The sequence below is a fragment of the Lygodium microphyllum genome, chromosome 25, assembly GCF_053477565.2.
Source record: "Lygodium microphyllum isolate KBCC chromosome 25, Lygodium_microphyllum_v1.1.10, whole genome shotgun sequence".
NCBI lineage: Eukaryota > Viridiplantae > Streptophyta > Polypodiopsida > Schizaeales > Lygodiaceae > Lygodium > Lygodium microphyllum.
In genome coordinates this window covers 79529327-79545822 of record NC_141159.1, presented here as the reverse complement: position 1 = coordinate 79545822, position 16496 = coordinate 79529327, and the positions used below count along the sequence as shown (strand labels likewise).

Sequence of the window (16496 nt, the reverse complement as noted above, 5' to 3'; positions counted from 1 at the left end):
CATAAAATTTACTCACAAATACATAAAAATGAATAATAGCCAAGTCATGCGTCAAAATGACAGGTTATATAAAGGAAAAAGGTCTGAGGGAAGGGGATAATTGGGGCTATAGGATCAAGCTATAGTTCTGGAAAGCGAGAAAGGTGTGTTCATATAGAAACACGTTTGATTTGTGTAAAATTCTTCAAAAATTAATAACTAAAAAAATCATTACTAGGAACAGAGGGTAGTAAAAAAGAAATGTATTAAAGTCAAAGGGATAAATAAGGCTATAAGGTTAGATATATGTTTTGGTGAACATAGAGTAGTTCACATGGAAGAACGGCGACACAAGAGAAAGGGCTAAATGGGCAAGGAAAAACCCCAAGGATGGGTGGAACAAGACAAATGCATGGGGAAGGAACCCTAACATGGTATAAAAAAAACATTACATCATTTAAAGATCATATAGCAGTGTGTTTATGAGTGTACATAGATGAGACATGCATGGATGCATCCCCACACTTAAAACCTTAATGGACTGGCTTCTCTAATCAACAAGGGCCTAATACTTGAACATGAATTAAATCCTTGCGTCACCACACTTAAAAAAATTTATACACACACACACACACATATGTATGTATGTATAAACACAAGAGGTAGGATTAGAAATACTTGGCATATTTAGTAGATGGTCAATATGGATAGGCATTGACGCGCAAGGTACTGAAGTGGACTACATGAGGTACTAGAGCTCACCATAGCACGTGTTTATGGCAGGGACTATGCAACAACACCCAGGGAGGCAGTATTGTTGATGAAGAGTCATTAAGTTATCGATGATGATGGATACAATACTCAACTCACCAATTACTCTTCTAGTTGTCCTTTCTCTTTACCCATGTCCTTCTACCCTTTACAATTTGCACAGGAGGAACCCTCTTGTATAAAATTTTGGTAACGCCTTTGCACTTTAAAAATGTGCTTTTGCCTTTGACTTGGCTTTTGAGACTGCCCTTGCACTTTTGGCTGTTTCCCTTTTTGCTTCTTCTATTGTGTCCAATTTCCTTTTGGGCCGCCTCTTTAAGTGACCCAACTTGCACTTTTCCACTTTTTCCACTTTCTTCTTGTGATGAGGTTAACATTACCCGCTCCTAGTTTAGTGCCAGACCCATGGTGCTGATATATGGTGGTTGGAAGGTGGGATGGATGTAGCCAGATGGCTTTTTTTGAGTTTGTATACAAGCCCTTGTGGGGGATGGTGCTGGGTGGATCTGTCTTTGAAATTCAATATCGTGTTGGACGGATCCCTGACTAGAGAATGGCGAGCGGACAAATCTGTTAGCAGTCATGTTTGTCATGCCTTGTCATCTCCTGCCTGTGAGCCTCAGTCTGAGTCAGACGAGGACATTAGGAGCTCTGACATGTCTGTCATGTGTTATGATGGGGGAGGCTAGTCACTCTTGACTGGCTGTCTTAGGTTGTGTATTTCTTTTTGGCCTCTTTTAGTGGGCAACCACTGGCTGCCCGACCACCTTTTTGGTCACTGTTGTGGGGCGCCCATTTTAGGGCACTTTTAGGGTTTGCGCCCATTTTAGGGTTAGGGTTAGGATTTGTCCGTTGCCTATTTATTGGCAGCCCCCCTCCCCACTTGGTCAGTTGTCTTCTTGCAGATTCCGACACTCCTCCCCCGTGGTGGTGCTGCCATCGTCATCAGCCTGATCTGGTGCCCTCACTGACGCTGTGGGCTGTGTGCAGGGACTGATCAGTCCATTTCAGTGTATTCAGCATTCATTTCAGTCAGTGCAGATTTCTCTTCCTTATTTTCTGCTTTCTCTCTCTCTCTCCCTCCGTGTTCGTATTTCCTCTTCTGTTGCGCACTCTCACATGGTATCATCGCCAAACTGAGAGTACACGGAGCTGAGTTTTACACGGGAGAACACCCACAACTCTGCGTTTGCTGGTCAAGACGTCTCCAACAGCTGAGGCGTCATCCTCTGCACCATCTCCTTGATCAGGGCGGCCTGTTTTGGTATCAACAAGTTTCCGTTTGCTGCTGGCGCCTTCTCCAGTGGCTGCCACGTCATCACCACCCTCTTCCTGCCTGCGTTTACAGCCTGGGTGGCCCTCCTCCAACTGGGCGACACCCTTCCAGCCTGCGCCTTGCTGTTCTGGCTGTTGTTCCATCGTCCGGCGGCTCTTTTCCTGCTGGCGACTTCTTCCCAGGCTGCGTTTTCAGGCAGGCGGCTGTTTTTCTGTGGTGATTGCATCATCAGCATTTGCGTTTGACATCATCCTTGCGTTCTATGCAAGGCGGCCAGCTCAGGAGCTTCTGGTGTTTGTGTTTCGGCACCGGCAACCTTCCCTTGTTGTGTTTTGGTGTTTGCAGATTGGAAGATGTCTTCTCATCAGTTTACAGGTTTTGATGACTCAGATGATGAGCTTTTGTCTCGACATTCATCTGAACGGAGGCGTGATTTCTATCGCAAGGATCGTCATATGGAGTCTCTTCCTCGTTCCCGTCCCCCTTCTATTCATGTATCTCGGCGATCCCCTTCCAGTGGGCCGACGATGCAGCCTTTGGTACCCCCTGTACAGGTACCCGTACTTCCTCAGCTGCCCAGAGAGGACCGGTTGGATGGCTCCAACTTTTCTCTATGGTCCTGCAAGGTGGAGTATATCTTGGACTCCTTCGATCTTTGGGAGCTTATTTCTGTTCCTATTCCCCGGCCTATGGTGGATCCCGCAGATGGGACATCTATGGATCGTGCAGCCTTATGGGATCGGCTCAATTCTAGAGCCCGATCTTTCCTCTTTCTGAGTTTGCAGGATTCTGTCCTTGTTCATCTTCACAGGTTGAAGACTGCAGCGGACGTGTGGCAGAAGCTAGCGTCTCTCTATCAGCAGAAGACGTTTGCCCACCGGATATCTCTTGAAAAGAAGTTGTGGATGCTCGCTATTGATGATAGTCCTTCCATGAAGGACCACATCAACAGATTACAGGATATGAGGGATGAGCTTGCATCCCTCGGTCGGACGATATCTTCTAAAGACATAGCTATGATTCTTTTGACTCAACTGCCATCGCCTCGGTTTGATGTCTTCTACACCAGCCTACTTACATCGAGGAACTGTGAGAAGCTTCTATGGGAGGAGCTATCCCCGCTTGTTTTGGAGTATGACGAGCGACTCAGAGAGGTCAGTGCTAGTGGATCCGACTCCACTAGAGCCTTTGTTGCAGGTTCGGGAGGACAGAAGAAGAAGAAGAAGTCAAAGGCTAAGAAGAAGGACAGTTCTTCAGGCTCTGACTCAGATTCAGAGAGACCGAAGTTCCCACACTGTGGGAAAGGGACACATCCAGAGGAGAAATGCTGGAAGAAGTACCCTCACCTTCGTCCGGGAGCGAAGGGTGGATCTACATCGGAGCCTTCTTCTACCTCTACACCAGCTGTTACCCATGAGTCAGTGTTCCTTCATGTCCATGCTTTGGAGGAGGATCCTTCTTCCGTGGCTGCAGTGTCTTCTGCGCAGCCTTGGTTAGTGGACAGTGGTGCTTCGAGTCATATGACTCCCCGAGGTGATTTGTTACAGGATCTCCGTCCATCAGAGGGTTCAGTCACTGTTGGTGACATTTTATCGGTGCCTATTAGTGGTGTTGGCACATTGCCTTTGTTTACAGACCGACCTACGAGCTTCCTTTCACAGGCCCAACATGTTCCGGACTTGGGCCTTTCCCTCCTCTCAGTTTATGGCCTTACGAGGCTTGGCACACGAGTGATCTTCACCGAGCATGCCGTTGTTATTGAGGATTCTTTTACAGGAGCTGTCTTATCTACAGGTTGGCAGGAGAGCGGGCTTTACAGGCTCCATTCCCCTTCTTTGATGCAGGGTCCTCCGCGGCAGTCTATTGCTACACCCGTTCCCGCTTGTGCACCTTCTATTCCACAGGTTCCTTCCCATCCCCCACCTTCTCCTCCGGTGGTTCCCTCGTACCCTCCATCCCTTTCAGAGGGGGACGATCTCGGCGATGTGGCTGTGGATTCCCTGGCCCCTAGTGTTTTAGAGGGGGCTTTCCAGGATCGTGAGGAGCTCCTTCAGCGGCAGTCTACATCGACGGACTTCATCGACATTGGCATTCCTCTTGCCACCCCAGGATCTATTTCCTCTTCGGCCTTCAGCCACATCCAGGATTTGAGAGGGGGTGTTAGCAGTCATGTTTGTCATGCCTTGTGATCTCCTGCCTGTGAGCCTCAGTCTGAGTCAGACGAGGACATTAGGAGCTCTGACATGTCTGTCATGTGTTATGATGGGTGAGGCTAGTCACTCTTGACTGGCTGTCTTAGGTTGTGTATTTCTTTTTGGCATCTTTTAGTGGGCAGCCACTGGCTGCCCGGCCACCTTTTTGGTCACTGTTGTGGGGCGCCCATTTTAGGGCACTTTTAGGGTTTGCGCCCATTTTAGGGTTAGGGTTAGGATTTGTCCGTTGCCTATTTATTGGCAGCCCCCCTCCCCACTTGGTCAGTTGTCTTCTTACAGATTCCGACACTCCTCCCCCGTGGTGGTGCTGCCATCGTCATCAGCCTGATCTGGTGCCCTCACTGACGCTGTGGGCTGCGTGCAGGGACTGATCAGTCCATTTCAGTGTATTCAGCATTCATTTCAGTCAGTGCAGATTTCTCTTCCTTATTTTCTGCTTTCTCTCTCTCTCTCCCTCCGTGTTCGTATTTCCTCTTCCGTTGCGCACTCTCACAAGATCTATCTTTGAAATTTAAGATGGTGTTGGACGGATCCATCTTCTTGCCCTCTGTGGCTACTATGATGTAATCTTGACATGGTTTTCTCCCACTCCCGTCAAGTTGCCTCATCCCTTCACCTATGTCCATATAGAGTGTACTAGTTTACATAGGAGGAAACATGCGTGCCTTATAAAATGAATTACATTGTGCCTCGCACTGTCCTTGCAAGAGTGTTCGGAGGTTTTTCCTCATCCTTGAGAGGGCCTTGATAGAAGGTCTGGTGCTTATCTCCATCCTTGGGAAAGCATCCTTCATCCTTGGCAGGACCTCCCTCATCCTTGAGAGGACCTCCTCTCTCTCTCTCTCTCTCTCTCTTTACTACTACTACTACTACTATAACAAACAAGAAAAGAAGAAAAAACAACAACAACTACTACTACTACTACTACTACTACAACAACAGCAATAACAAACAAGAAAAAAAGTTAAAACTACAACAACAACAACAACAACAACAAACAAGAAAACTAAACAACAACAAATAAGAAAAGAAAAAAAACTACAACAACAACAACAACAACAACAACAAACAAGAATACTATTACTACTATTACGACTACGACTACGACGATGATGACAAACAAGAAAAGAAGAAATTAAAGAACTACTACTACTACCACTACTACTATAAAAAACAAGAAAATAAAAAATTAAAGAACTACTACTACTACTACTACAAACAAGAAAATAAGAAATTAAAGAACTACTACTACTACTACTACTACTACTACTACTACTACTACACTACTACTATTACTACTACAAACAAGAAAAGAAGAAATTAAAGAATATGATCTTACCTTCTCTTTGTTTTTTATCTATTCATTCTCCTCTCTCCCTCCCTCTCTCTCTCTTTCTCTATTTCTCTAATATGTTTAATGTTTTTTCCCTCTCTCTCTCGTTCCTTCTTTCTTTTTCTCTCTTTGTCTCCCTCTCTCATTTCCTCTCTTTCTCTCTCAGTACACATCATTTTTAACAAAAACAAGCAAAAGAAAAGGAAAAAAAACAAAAACAAAGCAAGAGGGAACAATGCACTCACCGCAAAGGCCCGAGGATAGATTTGGCGGCTCCTCTTTGCGATAGTGGCTCCTCTTCGCCCTCCGTACACTTCCTCCTCTTCTTCGCAAACGGCGGCGGCAGCAATGGTGAGAAGCTCTCCTTCTCCCTCTTTCTCTCTTTCTCTCCCTCCCCCTCTCAAATGCAAGATGCAGTTTGCTCTCCCTTTCGCTCCTTCGCGTAAAATGCCGTGCTTGGATTTCGGTCCGCTTTTTTCCGCTCCGTCGCTATTTGCGTATTGCGACGCAAATAGCGACACCGCTACTTTGCGTCAGAAATGGCCGTCGCTATACTCCTTTATCCTTGTAGTGTGGAGACAAGATATGTTTCTATTTTAGCATGCTTCCCTCTTCACAGTGTTGTGGGACCAATGCTAAATAAGCCTTTGTTTGAACTAAATAAATGCCACAAAAAGGGGGGCCGTCACTCGACCCGCTTACCCTACCACACCCCCTTTAGGAGATTAACATTACTTAGCATACATGCTTTAACAAGTTTAAGGGATCTAACTAGATCAAATCCACTACCTTGTGTAGGGGACATCCACCAATCTCATGAGTGGGGCTCAATTTGTGACTCAAGATTAAATTGCCATTTACCCTATATGGGTTCATATTCCACCAAGCATGGCCTACCCATCAAGTCTCTAGATACTATATCTATCTACATTAATACTATTGTGGCAAAAGAATTAAACCTCTTTGTGTGATGTCTAGTTGCTTGCAAAGGTTTGAATAGAAAGTTGTGGCTTTTATTCAATAGGGTTGGGGGCATGTCCATGACAATGGGATTAACTCTGCAAAAGTCCAAAATAATGAAGTAAGGTGGAGAGGCCCACTATGTAACAATTGCCAAAAAGAACTAACCTTGGAGACTACTTATGTGACCAAAAAGGGAAATGCTGGGAATATTGATTAGGTGTTAATCAAGATTTGCAAAAAGGTGTCACAATCCTATGTCACTAATATAATACTACCTTGAAAACCCTCCTAAAGCTCTTTTGTGAACAAATTTATTTCACATGCGCATGAACAACATCCTTAACAACTGAACTAGCCAACCATTACATAGTTGTCATGGAATTTATTATTATGTATTGACACAAATACACCTAAAACACATTGCTTAACAAGATTAGTCATAAATTTCTACAATGCAACTAGCTGATTTGTGACATAACACACAACACATAGTACAAAGCCTCTGAGGTCTTGTGGATGTTCCTTGCTAGAATTGGTTATGCTAAAGAGACTGCTTGTCTTTTAGCTTTGCATTGTCATTGGCTTCACTAGCCCCGGGACATGTTGAGAAGACTCCAGATTCAAAGAGGAAAGAGTAAAGCCTGGCTACAAAGGGAAATGATGGAAAGGATCGTGGGAAGAAGATCACAGCATAATCAGAAACTTCAGAAATCGAAAATCGGCATTTCCATCTGCCATAACACAACACCTGCAAGCACTCTCTGCCCATTCCAAGTACATATTCATTCATATGACAAGATTAAACTGATCTGTGTAAAGGAATGAGCTCACTTCCTTGTAAGGATTAGAGCCATCTTCTTTTTGCATCCCTGCCATAAAGATCCAGCCCACAACTGGATAGCTCCTCGCCATTAACATCTGTGCTTTTGTCATCATAACGTGTTCTTGAGTCGAAACTCTTTATGAAGTCAATGCAGGAAGGATTGGCATGATTCGAATCATGTCTCAACCCCACTCCACCTCCACCTGCATGGACCTCAGGGTACCCTGGTTCACTTGAGGTGGGGTGGTGATAATTTTGACCTTGTGACTTCACCTTCGAACTTTCAAAGGCATGCTGATTGGGTTCTGCAAATTGCATGGTGCCAAAGAACCGTGAGCTTGATTCTCCTGCACTCGGAATTCCTATTGACAGCCTTCGCTTCTTCTCAAATGCCTCTGAAACCCAGCAATTCAAAGGGACAGTTATCTTCAAGAGAGGAGATGCATAAACACTAACTTCTAACATTAACAACTCCTTAGCTTCAGCACAGTACCTTTGAAATCCTGAATCACTGAAATTCTGCTTATTTTGTTAAACTGAAAACCATGCACATGTTTCTATTTCATATTCTCGAGGACTTCGAGCTACACCGATTATCAAAAAATGGTGCAGCAATATAGAATACTAGCATGTCAGGAAGTTTTTGACATGTTCCCATGTGGGGAAAGGGGCTGCTCTCTCTTGTTTCTCCATATAGTGCTCAACATCATGAACTACCCCAGGCCACCAGTCCCCCTGCCCTCAACCGCACTTAGCACCTAGCCAGGTATGCGGTCCCTCCCTCGTAAAGCTCATGATGTCTCCGTAATTCCAATGGGAATTATAGTGGGAATTTGTCTAGATCTTCTTGTGTAGAGATACAAACAACAGAGCACATTGACAAACTGTGGCCTAAGCTCCTGAAATTACCTTCCAAAGCAGCATCGCTAGTGATTAAATCAAGTTGAAGACAGTTGAGGAGGCGCCCAAGATCCACTGCACTTGTCCAATTCACAAGTGCATCTCCATTCTGAAGTTTCAGCCACCCACGATTCGCTGTGCCTCCCCATATTATTCCCACAGGGCTAGGCTTTTTCTTGCCTTCCTCAAGCATCAGTACCAGGCTGCCACTGTCTCCCTGCATGTCAAATGCCTGCTGGTTCTCGCCCACAATCAGGAAATCAGTGAAAAAGCAATTGCCCTTCTCGTCATTGTACTCAAAGGCATATGCCATGATGCTTCCTTCTGTTAGCCCTGAGCTTCTGCCAACTTTTATTACCCTCCTCCCTACGATGCTGTTGATGTTTGCTTGCAAGTCAATAGTTATAACATCTCCCATCTCACCTACCCCTTTGATAGTAGTTGTGACTTTGGAGACATCAAAACTGTCCCCGAATGGAATGAAAGCACCATCAGCTCGCACAAATGTCTCTGCCCCATGAGCAAACATCATCAAGTATCAATATTGTCATATCAAGAAACGGAAACCAGAATTCTTCTTTCAACTCACAGAGAAAGTTTATAAAATGGACAATACACAATGCCTTAACAGCAGACAGCTCAAAAACAAGTAGCAAAGAGGGAAACCTGGATTCACACTTGTAAAAATGCCATACCAACGCTCATCTGTAATAAAAGACGTTGCCCTTTCCACTGCACCCAAATAAACACCAGGTCCAACATTTGGAGGCAGTGGATGGAACATCTTCTGGTTGGGGTAGTCCAAATCAACCGCAACATGTCGATTTGTCAGAAACCCAACCTGACGAGTCCCTGTCCTACTCTGTACTATGGCTCCAAGTGTACCAAATGTCTCCTGACCTGCAACCTGTGAAATTCACCAGAGAGAGAAACGTATAAGAATTCTCAAACTAGTAATGATGCAACAATTATTTACATATATTGCAACTAAAAATCTGCCAATCTTCACCTCTACAGTGTAAAAAACACCATCAGTTGTTTAATTGATATATGATGAAGCATGTACACACTCTCAGCATTTCTCAAATTAGTTTATGGAAAGGAGGGGAAAATTGTGCGGAAAACATCTAATGACACCAAAAACCCAGAAACACATGAGATGGCCATTTCTATTTTCTATACACAAATATGGACATCATCATGCTGCAATTGAGTATATCGGTAAACAAAATGATGATAGATTCGAGAGTGATGCCCCTCGAATATCAATGTAGGCATATCAATCTGCCACTAAACTGTACACTATCATAATGCATCAAATGCCCTCATTTGATATGCTAGTTTATACAACTCAATTAAATAAAAAATACTAAACAGTTTGTTAGATCGATATAAGACATCAATCTTGATTACATAAAAGGGCCTACAGTTGATCCAAAAATTGAACTAAGACCACAAGCATGACATAAAAAGAGTAGACACATCCAGATTATGACCATGCTCTAAGGCTATGCAACTGATCCTTGAGATAAAATTTAGAAACTTGGTTGTAAGATGCACACCTCCAAAACAAACGTAAAATCATAGAATGACTTTTCAAGACGAGCAGTTTGTATTCAAACTTTGAAGTTATGCACTGGCTTTTTACCTGAGATCCTGGACCGATGGATGGGTCATTGCCCCTTAAACCTTCAGCCAGCTCTGTGTATACCTCTTGCTTGGGGGTTGCGGCTGGAATACCAAAATAAGAGAACTCTACCACATCAACATCACACCATATGCCTCCAGCTGGTCCCTGAAATCATCCAAATGGGTATAACTGTAATATTTCTGTGTCAGCTTGCCAACTTAGATAATGATTCAGCACTTTTACAGAACTGGACTTTTCTCCTACACATTACTCATAGAAAACCAGGCAAGGAAACTTCTCTGAAAAAGGGACCATGAAGTTAAGCAAGAAGTCCACTACATTGAAACTAGTATTACCTGTGGATTTTTAGTGGACATCATAACGCTTCTCATGTACAGGCAATCTAGGCAGTTATTGCTTAAACTTGATCACAGAATTAGAGGCCATAAAACCACATGCCATGGGTTTTAGAGACAACTTCCTTCACCTCAAGATAAGTTGGAAGCCTCAGGCACTCTTGAAGCCATGCTTTATGAACCTTCCGAGCTACAAACACAATTATTGCAGGAGTACTTGTTAAATGCCCCTGCCTTCTGCGGAATCCCACTGCTGTTCCAAGGCTGACTCTGCGTAGGCGCTTGCTATGATATGCTCGGATAGTCATGACGTCCAGAAGTGTCGAAGCTTGCCTACCATTGGGCACCCTTTCACTTACATCTGAGTCCAGATCCTTTTGTAGACCAAAAAAGAAGCTTTTCCTTTCTTCTGCTCTAACATGAGGCCTATATGCAGGAGGCCATAGGAAATAAGCAGCACTACCTTCCGAATGGTGATGAGCACCAGATGCCAATGCTTGCAATGTAGGACCATCTTCTCCAGGAAGATGACTATAGTTCCCAGATGACAGGGAATAATCACGATCCAGTGCTGAACTCTCTGATACAGGTGAAGAGGAACAGCATACCCATGAATGATGAACCTTTGAGATGTCGATCTCCTCAAAAGGCCTGCAAGAACAGCATTTGATGTCTCAAACAACGGTAATTCAAGAAAACAGGTACAGATTTTGGGCATCATAAGTACACTGAATCCCCTAACAGCTAAACATGAGTACAAAACACAGCATTGCTGCATGTGCTGATGATCAATGGCCATATAATTTCATCATGTAGTACACCTTTCCAACTCCCATTAGCCCTATGGCTTTCTGATCTGAGCCATGGCTCAGCTGTGGCTACAAAAGACATGTAGATGAGGGTTAAACAGGACAAACTCATAGCAAGTTTGATGCTGTCAACTGTGAAAGTATTTGATGTGGTGAGCCTTGATTTGGTCCTTCATTCATACTAAGAGAGATCAAAATTTTCCTACAAGCTTAAAGAGAATTGGCTAAGCAGCTGCATACTGACTTAAGGTTTAAAACTCCTCTTTGGCCGAGATGCATGCTGTAGATAGGTCTTCTGCCTTTTACCAGGAGCAAAATACAAAACACTGATCAATTAGAAAGGACATATAGGAAGACAGAAGGAAATCCCTTGCTACCTTACAGCATGTCCTGCTTCCTGAGAAGCTAGCCGAACAGCGATGTCAGGGGCTTGCACAACAGTCCGACTTGCAGCATGAGCCTGAAGAAGGTCATGATTATTCTCCATAGTCAGTGAGAAAGCTGCTTCCCTTGAGATGTCTGGAGGCAGAGCAACTGCTCAGAAACAGCTGATGTCAGAATATATTTCAAGCTTGCAGGGAATGGGGTTGTCATTCAAGCTCTTTTGGGTGTGATTGTGATCTTTTGAATGAGGTTCCATGGGCTGTATTGAGCATGAGTGTATGTTCTTAAACAGTGAATAAGAAGAGCAGTAAATGCCAGAATATCACTTTGGGTTGTCTTGGCCTTTTGTTACAACCCTATGTGTCTGCTAAGAAGGCCACTGTCTTCCCTCCATTGTTGCAGGCAATTTGAAAAAGGAGAAGCTAATTAGGACAAGATCTCCTTGGTTTTTAAATCTTATCTAGCTCCTCATTGCTCAAGCTGATGGGAAAATCTTTTTTTAAAAGCATTATCTCATATAATTCCTCCTTTCATCTTGGTGCTGAAGCCTCAGGTCCTGACAAAATTCCTCAAGTGCTCATGGAAATTTCTCTCTCTCTCTCGCTCTTCCCCAATTATCTCATCTATTTCCTCCTTTCATCTTCTTTGTACTGAAGCATGCTCTGACAGGAAAATCCTCATGCTGGTGAGAGAAGACCTAGAGGAGCCCCTCCTTACTCTGACAGATCATGAAGAGGAGCCCACCATGAACGCTTGCAAGCTCCTTCTCAGTGACTTCATGAGGTACACGAAGAACAAGGGAGGGAGGGGGGCACCAGAGATTAGCTTTGCTTCTTTTTATGGGTGTGGGGGTCCTGCACTCTGCCCGTTCACAGTTAATTAAACAGTATAGACCTAGAGAGTTGTGGAATTTCCCTTCAAAGTTCATGCTCTGGCACTTTCCTTCATGCTTGGAAAGCCACCACCATAGTTTGCCTTTCCCCTGGATTGATGGGCTGGTCTCATCATTGTGTTAACTGAATTCCTCTAGACAAGGGTATTTCGATTATGGGCTCCTCTCTCTCTCTCTCTCTCTCTCTCTCTCTCTCTCGTGGAGCCCAATGTTCACTAAGACTCAAGGTTTAATGGAAGATGAACTGCAAGTGTTTTTAGAGGGTTTATGGAAAATAAATTGCAACTTTTCTTGCACACATTCAAAGTTGAAGCAAAAGATTCAAAAAATTTCCAAAAACTAATGGTTATACAAATAAAGCAATCTAAAACTCATTTTAAGCTAAAGTGTTTCTATGAACACTGGTGGAGTCTAACTCCCTCTAAGAATGGCCTCAGTCTTTATGAAATAGCTTAACTTATTAGTATTCTTCAAAATCACTTTTACTTTTGGAATGCCCTACCTTATTTTATTGTTGTTTCTGTGTGCTCTACAACCTTACAATGCCTTGCAATGATGATGGGAGTGGAGAAACATTATGTAAAGGGAGAAAGATGGAGAACATGTACTCATTCTTCATGTGGGAGATTCACATCAAGATAAGCTTCCAATACTTTGTCCCAACATGTTCTTTCACCATGTTTGTAGAGAATCGAACCAACCTTTGATTGTTCAAAACAAAGTTACCATTTTCTCAATAAAATTTGTTTTTTTTTAAAACACTATGAGTGTTTGCATAGAAAATTGAGGTGTAACTAATGTCTTAAGCACAACTTCTATATTATGTCAATTCTAAATAAGGCAAGTAAACGAACATCAATACACACATGCATGTGTGCACACACACCAACCGTACAATCGATTGTAGAACTTCTACTCGTATTTCAATGTAGAAGAACATGTAGGGTACTTTGCAAAAGTTATTTGACATTCAACAATTTCATTCCACCAATGATTAAGTTATGCGGCAATAAGTTATAGAAAATGCTATAAAGGAAACCATTAGCCTAACCATATAATTGCCTTGAGGAGGGGCATGTGTGTGACACGTGGTACAGAATAAGGAAATATCCTTTTGGAGTCAAACCATTTGATCTAGGTTTCTGATTCTAGCAATCAGGACAATCAAAAAAGCTAGAAATTGTGTAAATTTGATACTCCTCATTTTGCATAGTAGATATAGAGATAAGAAACAATAGTACTTTGTGCAAACCCTCATTATCGACTTTCCGCGTCTTGTAAACCTTTAACTCATTTCTTAGAGCTCGAGAAATTGGGCATTTCCATATCAAGTTAAAAGTTCAATATGCACTAATTAAATTGTATTCACATTAGACCTTACAACTCTCCATTAAGGAAGAGCTAGAAGTCCCCAATAGTAAGTGATATTATCATGTAGGCATATTTGTCTGGTATGCTTTCATATGTCATTCATTTTCTTTTTCTTCCTCTGGACTTAACCATGTGGTAAACCAAGGTGCTTCAATACATGAAGATATAAAATGTTTTCTAGTCCAAAGTCAAGTAAATAGCTTATCTTTACCTATAGAAACAATTGCATGCAAACTATTACACTATTACAAAACATAAACATGAGGGGGGAACAAACCTTTCTAGAGGTCAAGACATGTACACACATGCATGCATGCACGCACTCGTGCATGCATACACACACATGCATGCACACATGTGCATGTGTGCACACACGCGCGCGCGCACACACACACACACACACACACACACTCTCTCTCTCTCTCTCTCTCTCTCTCTCTCTCTCTCTCTCTCTCTCTCTCTCTCTCTCTCTCTCTCTCTCTCTCTCTCTCTCTCTCTCTCTCTCTCTCTCTCTCTCTCTCTCTCAAAACTCACTCTTACATCATTATCTTTTCATCTTCATTATTCTGGCATGTGTTTTGCCTTTTACTTGCTTTCTTGGACCATATATTTTTCATTATACTAGAGTCATTCTATATCCACTAAGACACTCATCCTTCCTTACCATTTCTATTAGGAGGGAGGCATCCCATATCCACTAAGACATACATCACCCCTTGCCATTTTCAAGCCTTTCAATTGCTTTCTTCCTCACCAAATGAATCAAAGTGGCATAGAAATTAAAGCAACGCATGTCATGAATGGTTTACTTTAACTTTGTGATTATGCATATTAGTCTATTCATTATGGCATCAAACAATAATTATCATTTGCATCAAAAGGCATGTAGGCTACATAGCATGTTCTCAAGATGGTGCCTACATTTGAGGTGATTAGGGGTAGGAAGGGGGTGCACATTGTAATTGATTCTCATAAAAGATACATCTACAACATAATCTAATCAAATAAAGTGAACATGATTCCAAAAGTGCTTGGTTGACAATGGAGGACTCATTACGAGAACCACATAAAGAAAGTCACTCTAGGTCACTTTGAGCAAAGTATATATTCTATACAAAGGTAAAGTATAGGCTATAGTTGAAAAATATGCACAAGTTTGAGTAACATCCTAGCAATTAACATTGATGATGGGTCAAATTGAAATTTTCAATAAGTAAAGTTTGATTTAAGGTGTTAAGAAACGTGTATTATCCACTTTGGGGTAAAGATGCTCAATTAGAGTTGTTTACGTAAAGAATATTATAAATCATGACTAGTAGTCAAAAATGTGAAATCTTACTTTACTTTTGACCTAATACATATGCTTGCTTAATGATGGGTTTATTCCTTATATTTCTTCTTTGATTAGGGAACTTTATTTGTATGTTTATATGGTCTACAAATGTACTAAGTATAGGTGATATTTGCAAATGTAAAATTAATAGAACATAAACAAAATATATCTAGCTTATTTGAAAGACTTAATATATGCATGTAGCCATACTACAATTCATGTCAACACTACATGAAACATGTATGCATGTATAAAAAATATTTATGATAACCACCTGTGACACTTTGTGAAGCAAGATGTGTGTAAACATGTAGGAATGTAATGCATGTATCAACAAATGGCAACTTGGGGGTGGGGGGTTGCTGTACGTGTGTTTGTGTGTGTGTGTTTCCAAGAAGATAGTCACAATAATAATAGTTGCAAAAAATATATAAAATTAACTACAATGTAGCATGAGGCATGATTTATAAGAAGCCATAAGGCCTTGAAAAAACTAACACTCAAGTGATATAGCCAAGATATAGAATAGCAAATTAGTTCACAAGGGAAGGGCACCAGTTGTTACATGCAAAATCAAATAGGGAGAATATTAGTAAGAACTAAAAATTCTTTCATGCATTGCAAGTGTCATTGACAGTGCTTAGTTACTATTTGGGTCACCCAAAATGAACAAGATTACCTTGTTCATGTCCATAAGCTATTGAATAGGGAGAATATTAGTAAGAACTAAACATTCTTTCATGCATTGCAAGTGTCATTGACAATGCTTAGTTACCATCTGGGTCACCCAAAATGAACAAGATTACCTTGTTCATGTCCATAATCTATCCAAAGGTATAGCCACCACATAGTCTTTGTTCAAACAATGAGAATGCAAAGAAGAACACACATCCTTGAACTCAGAGAGAACAACTTGGAGAGGTATAAGTAGGTTTGAGTCATGATGGGCAGCCATAATGCATTAGAGATGATCTCATGTTTAAGATATGAGTCATTGGTCCATAGGACAAAGGATGTGTGCAAAAGTTCATCATCAGTGGTTTTACTTAGGATAAATGCAACATTTATTATTGAGGTAGTTATATCAACAAGGATGGCATAATAGTGGAGGAAAATGCATGGTAACATGGGTAGAAATTAAGGGAAGTGGAAGGGTAAGAGATAGAAGAGGTGCACAAAAATTCATTAACCATGGTTTATTTAGGTAACATTTATTAATAGAGTATTCATATCCACAAGGATGGCATAACAACTGAGGAATATGTATAGTAACCATGGTAGAAATTGGGGAATTAGAAGGCTTAAGTTACGTGTCATGCAAGCAAGTATAAGCCATGAGAAAACCTTCATTGCCATTAAAAACCACTCAAGTGAGAATTGAAAAGATAGGTTTATAAGAAACAATGCCTTAGCATGGATAAAATGTAATATTTTAAGTAGCTTAGTTATTGATCAGAGTAGAT

General features: G+C 41.9%; 1 protein-coding gene across 2 annotated transcripts; it reads right to left on the bottom strand.

Moving 5' to 3' along the window:
* Positions 1-6874: 6874 nt before the first annotated feature.
* Positions 6875-12518, bottom strand: LOC148014416 (protein NARROW LEAF 1-like). Of its 2 annotated transcripts, none has more exons than XM_087667421.1 (6): positions 11431-12518; positions 10376-10895; positions 9907-10053; positions 8937-9165; positions 8268-8768; positions 6875-7753 (listed from the first exon to the last, which is right to left on the bottom strand). In XM_087667421.1, the coding sequence occupies exons 1-6, from the start codon at positions 11538-11540 to the stop codon at positions 7380-7382; spliced, it is 1881 nt and encodes a 626-aa protein (XP_087523547.1). In that variant the 5' UTR covers positions 11541-12518; the 3' UTR covers positions 6875-7379. The 2 variants fall into 2 exon arrangements, with proteins under 2 accessions (XP_087523547.1, XP_087523546.1); XM_087667420.1 differs by having other exon boundaries at positions 6881-7753; positions 8925-9165; positions 11431-12516.
* Positions 12519-16496: the final 3978 nt, after the last annotated feature.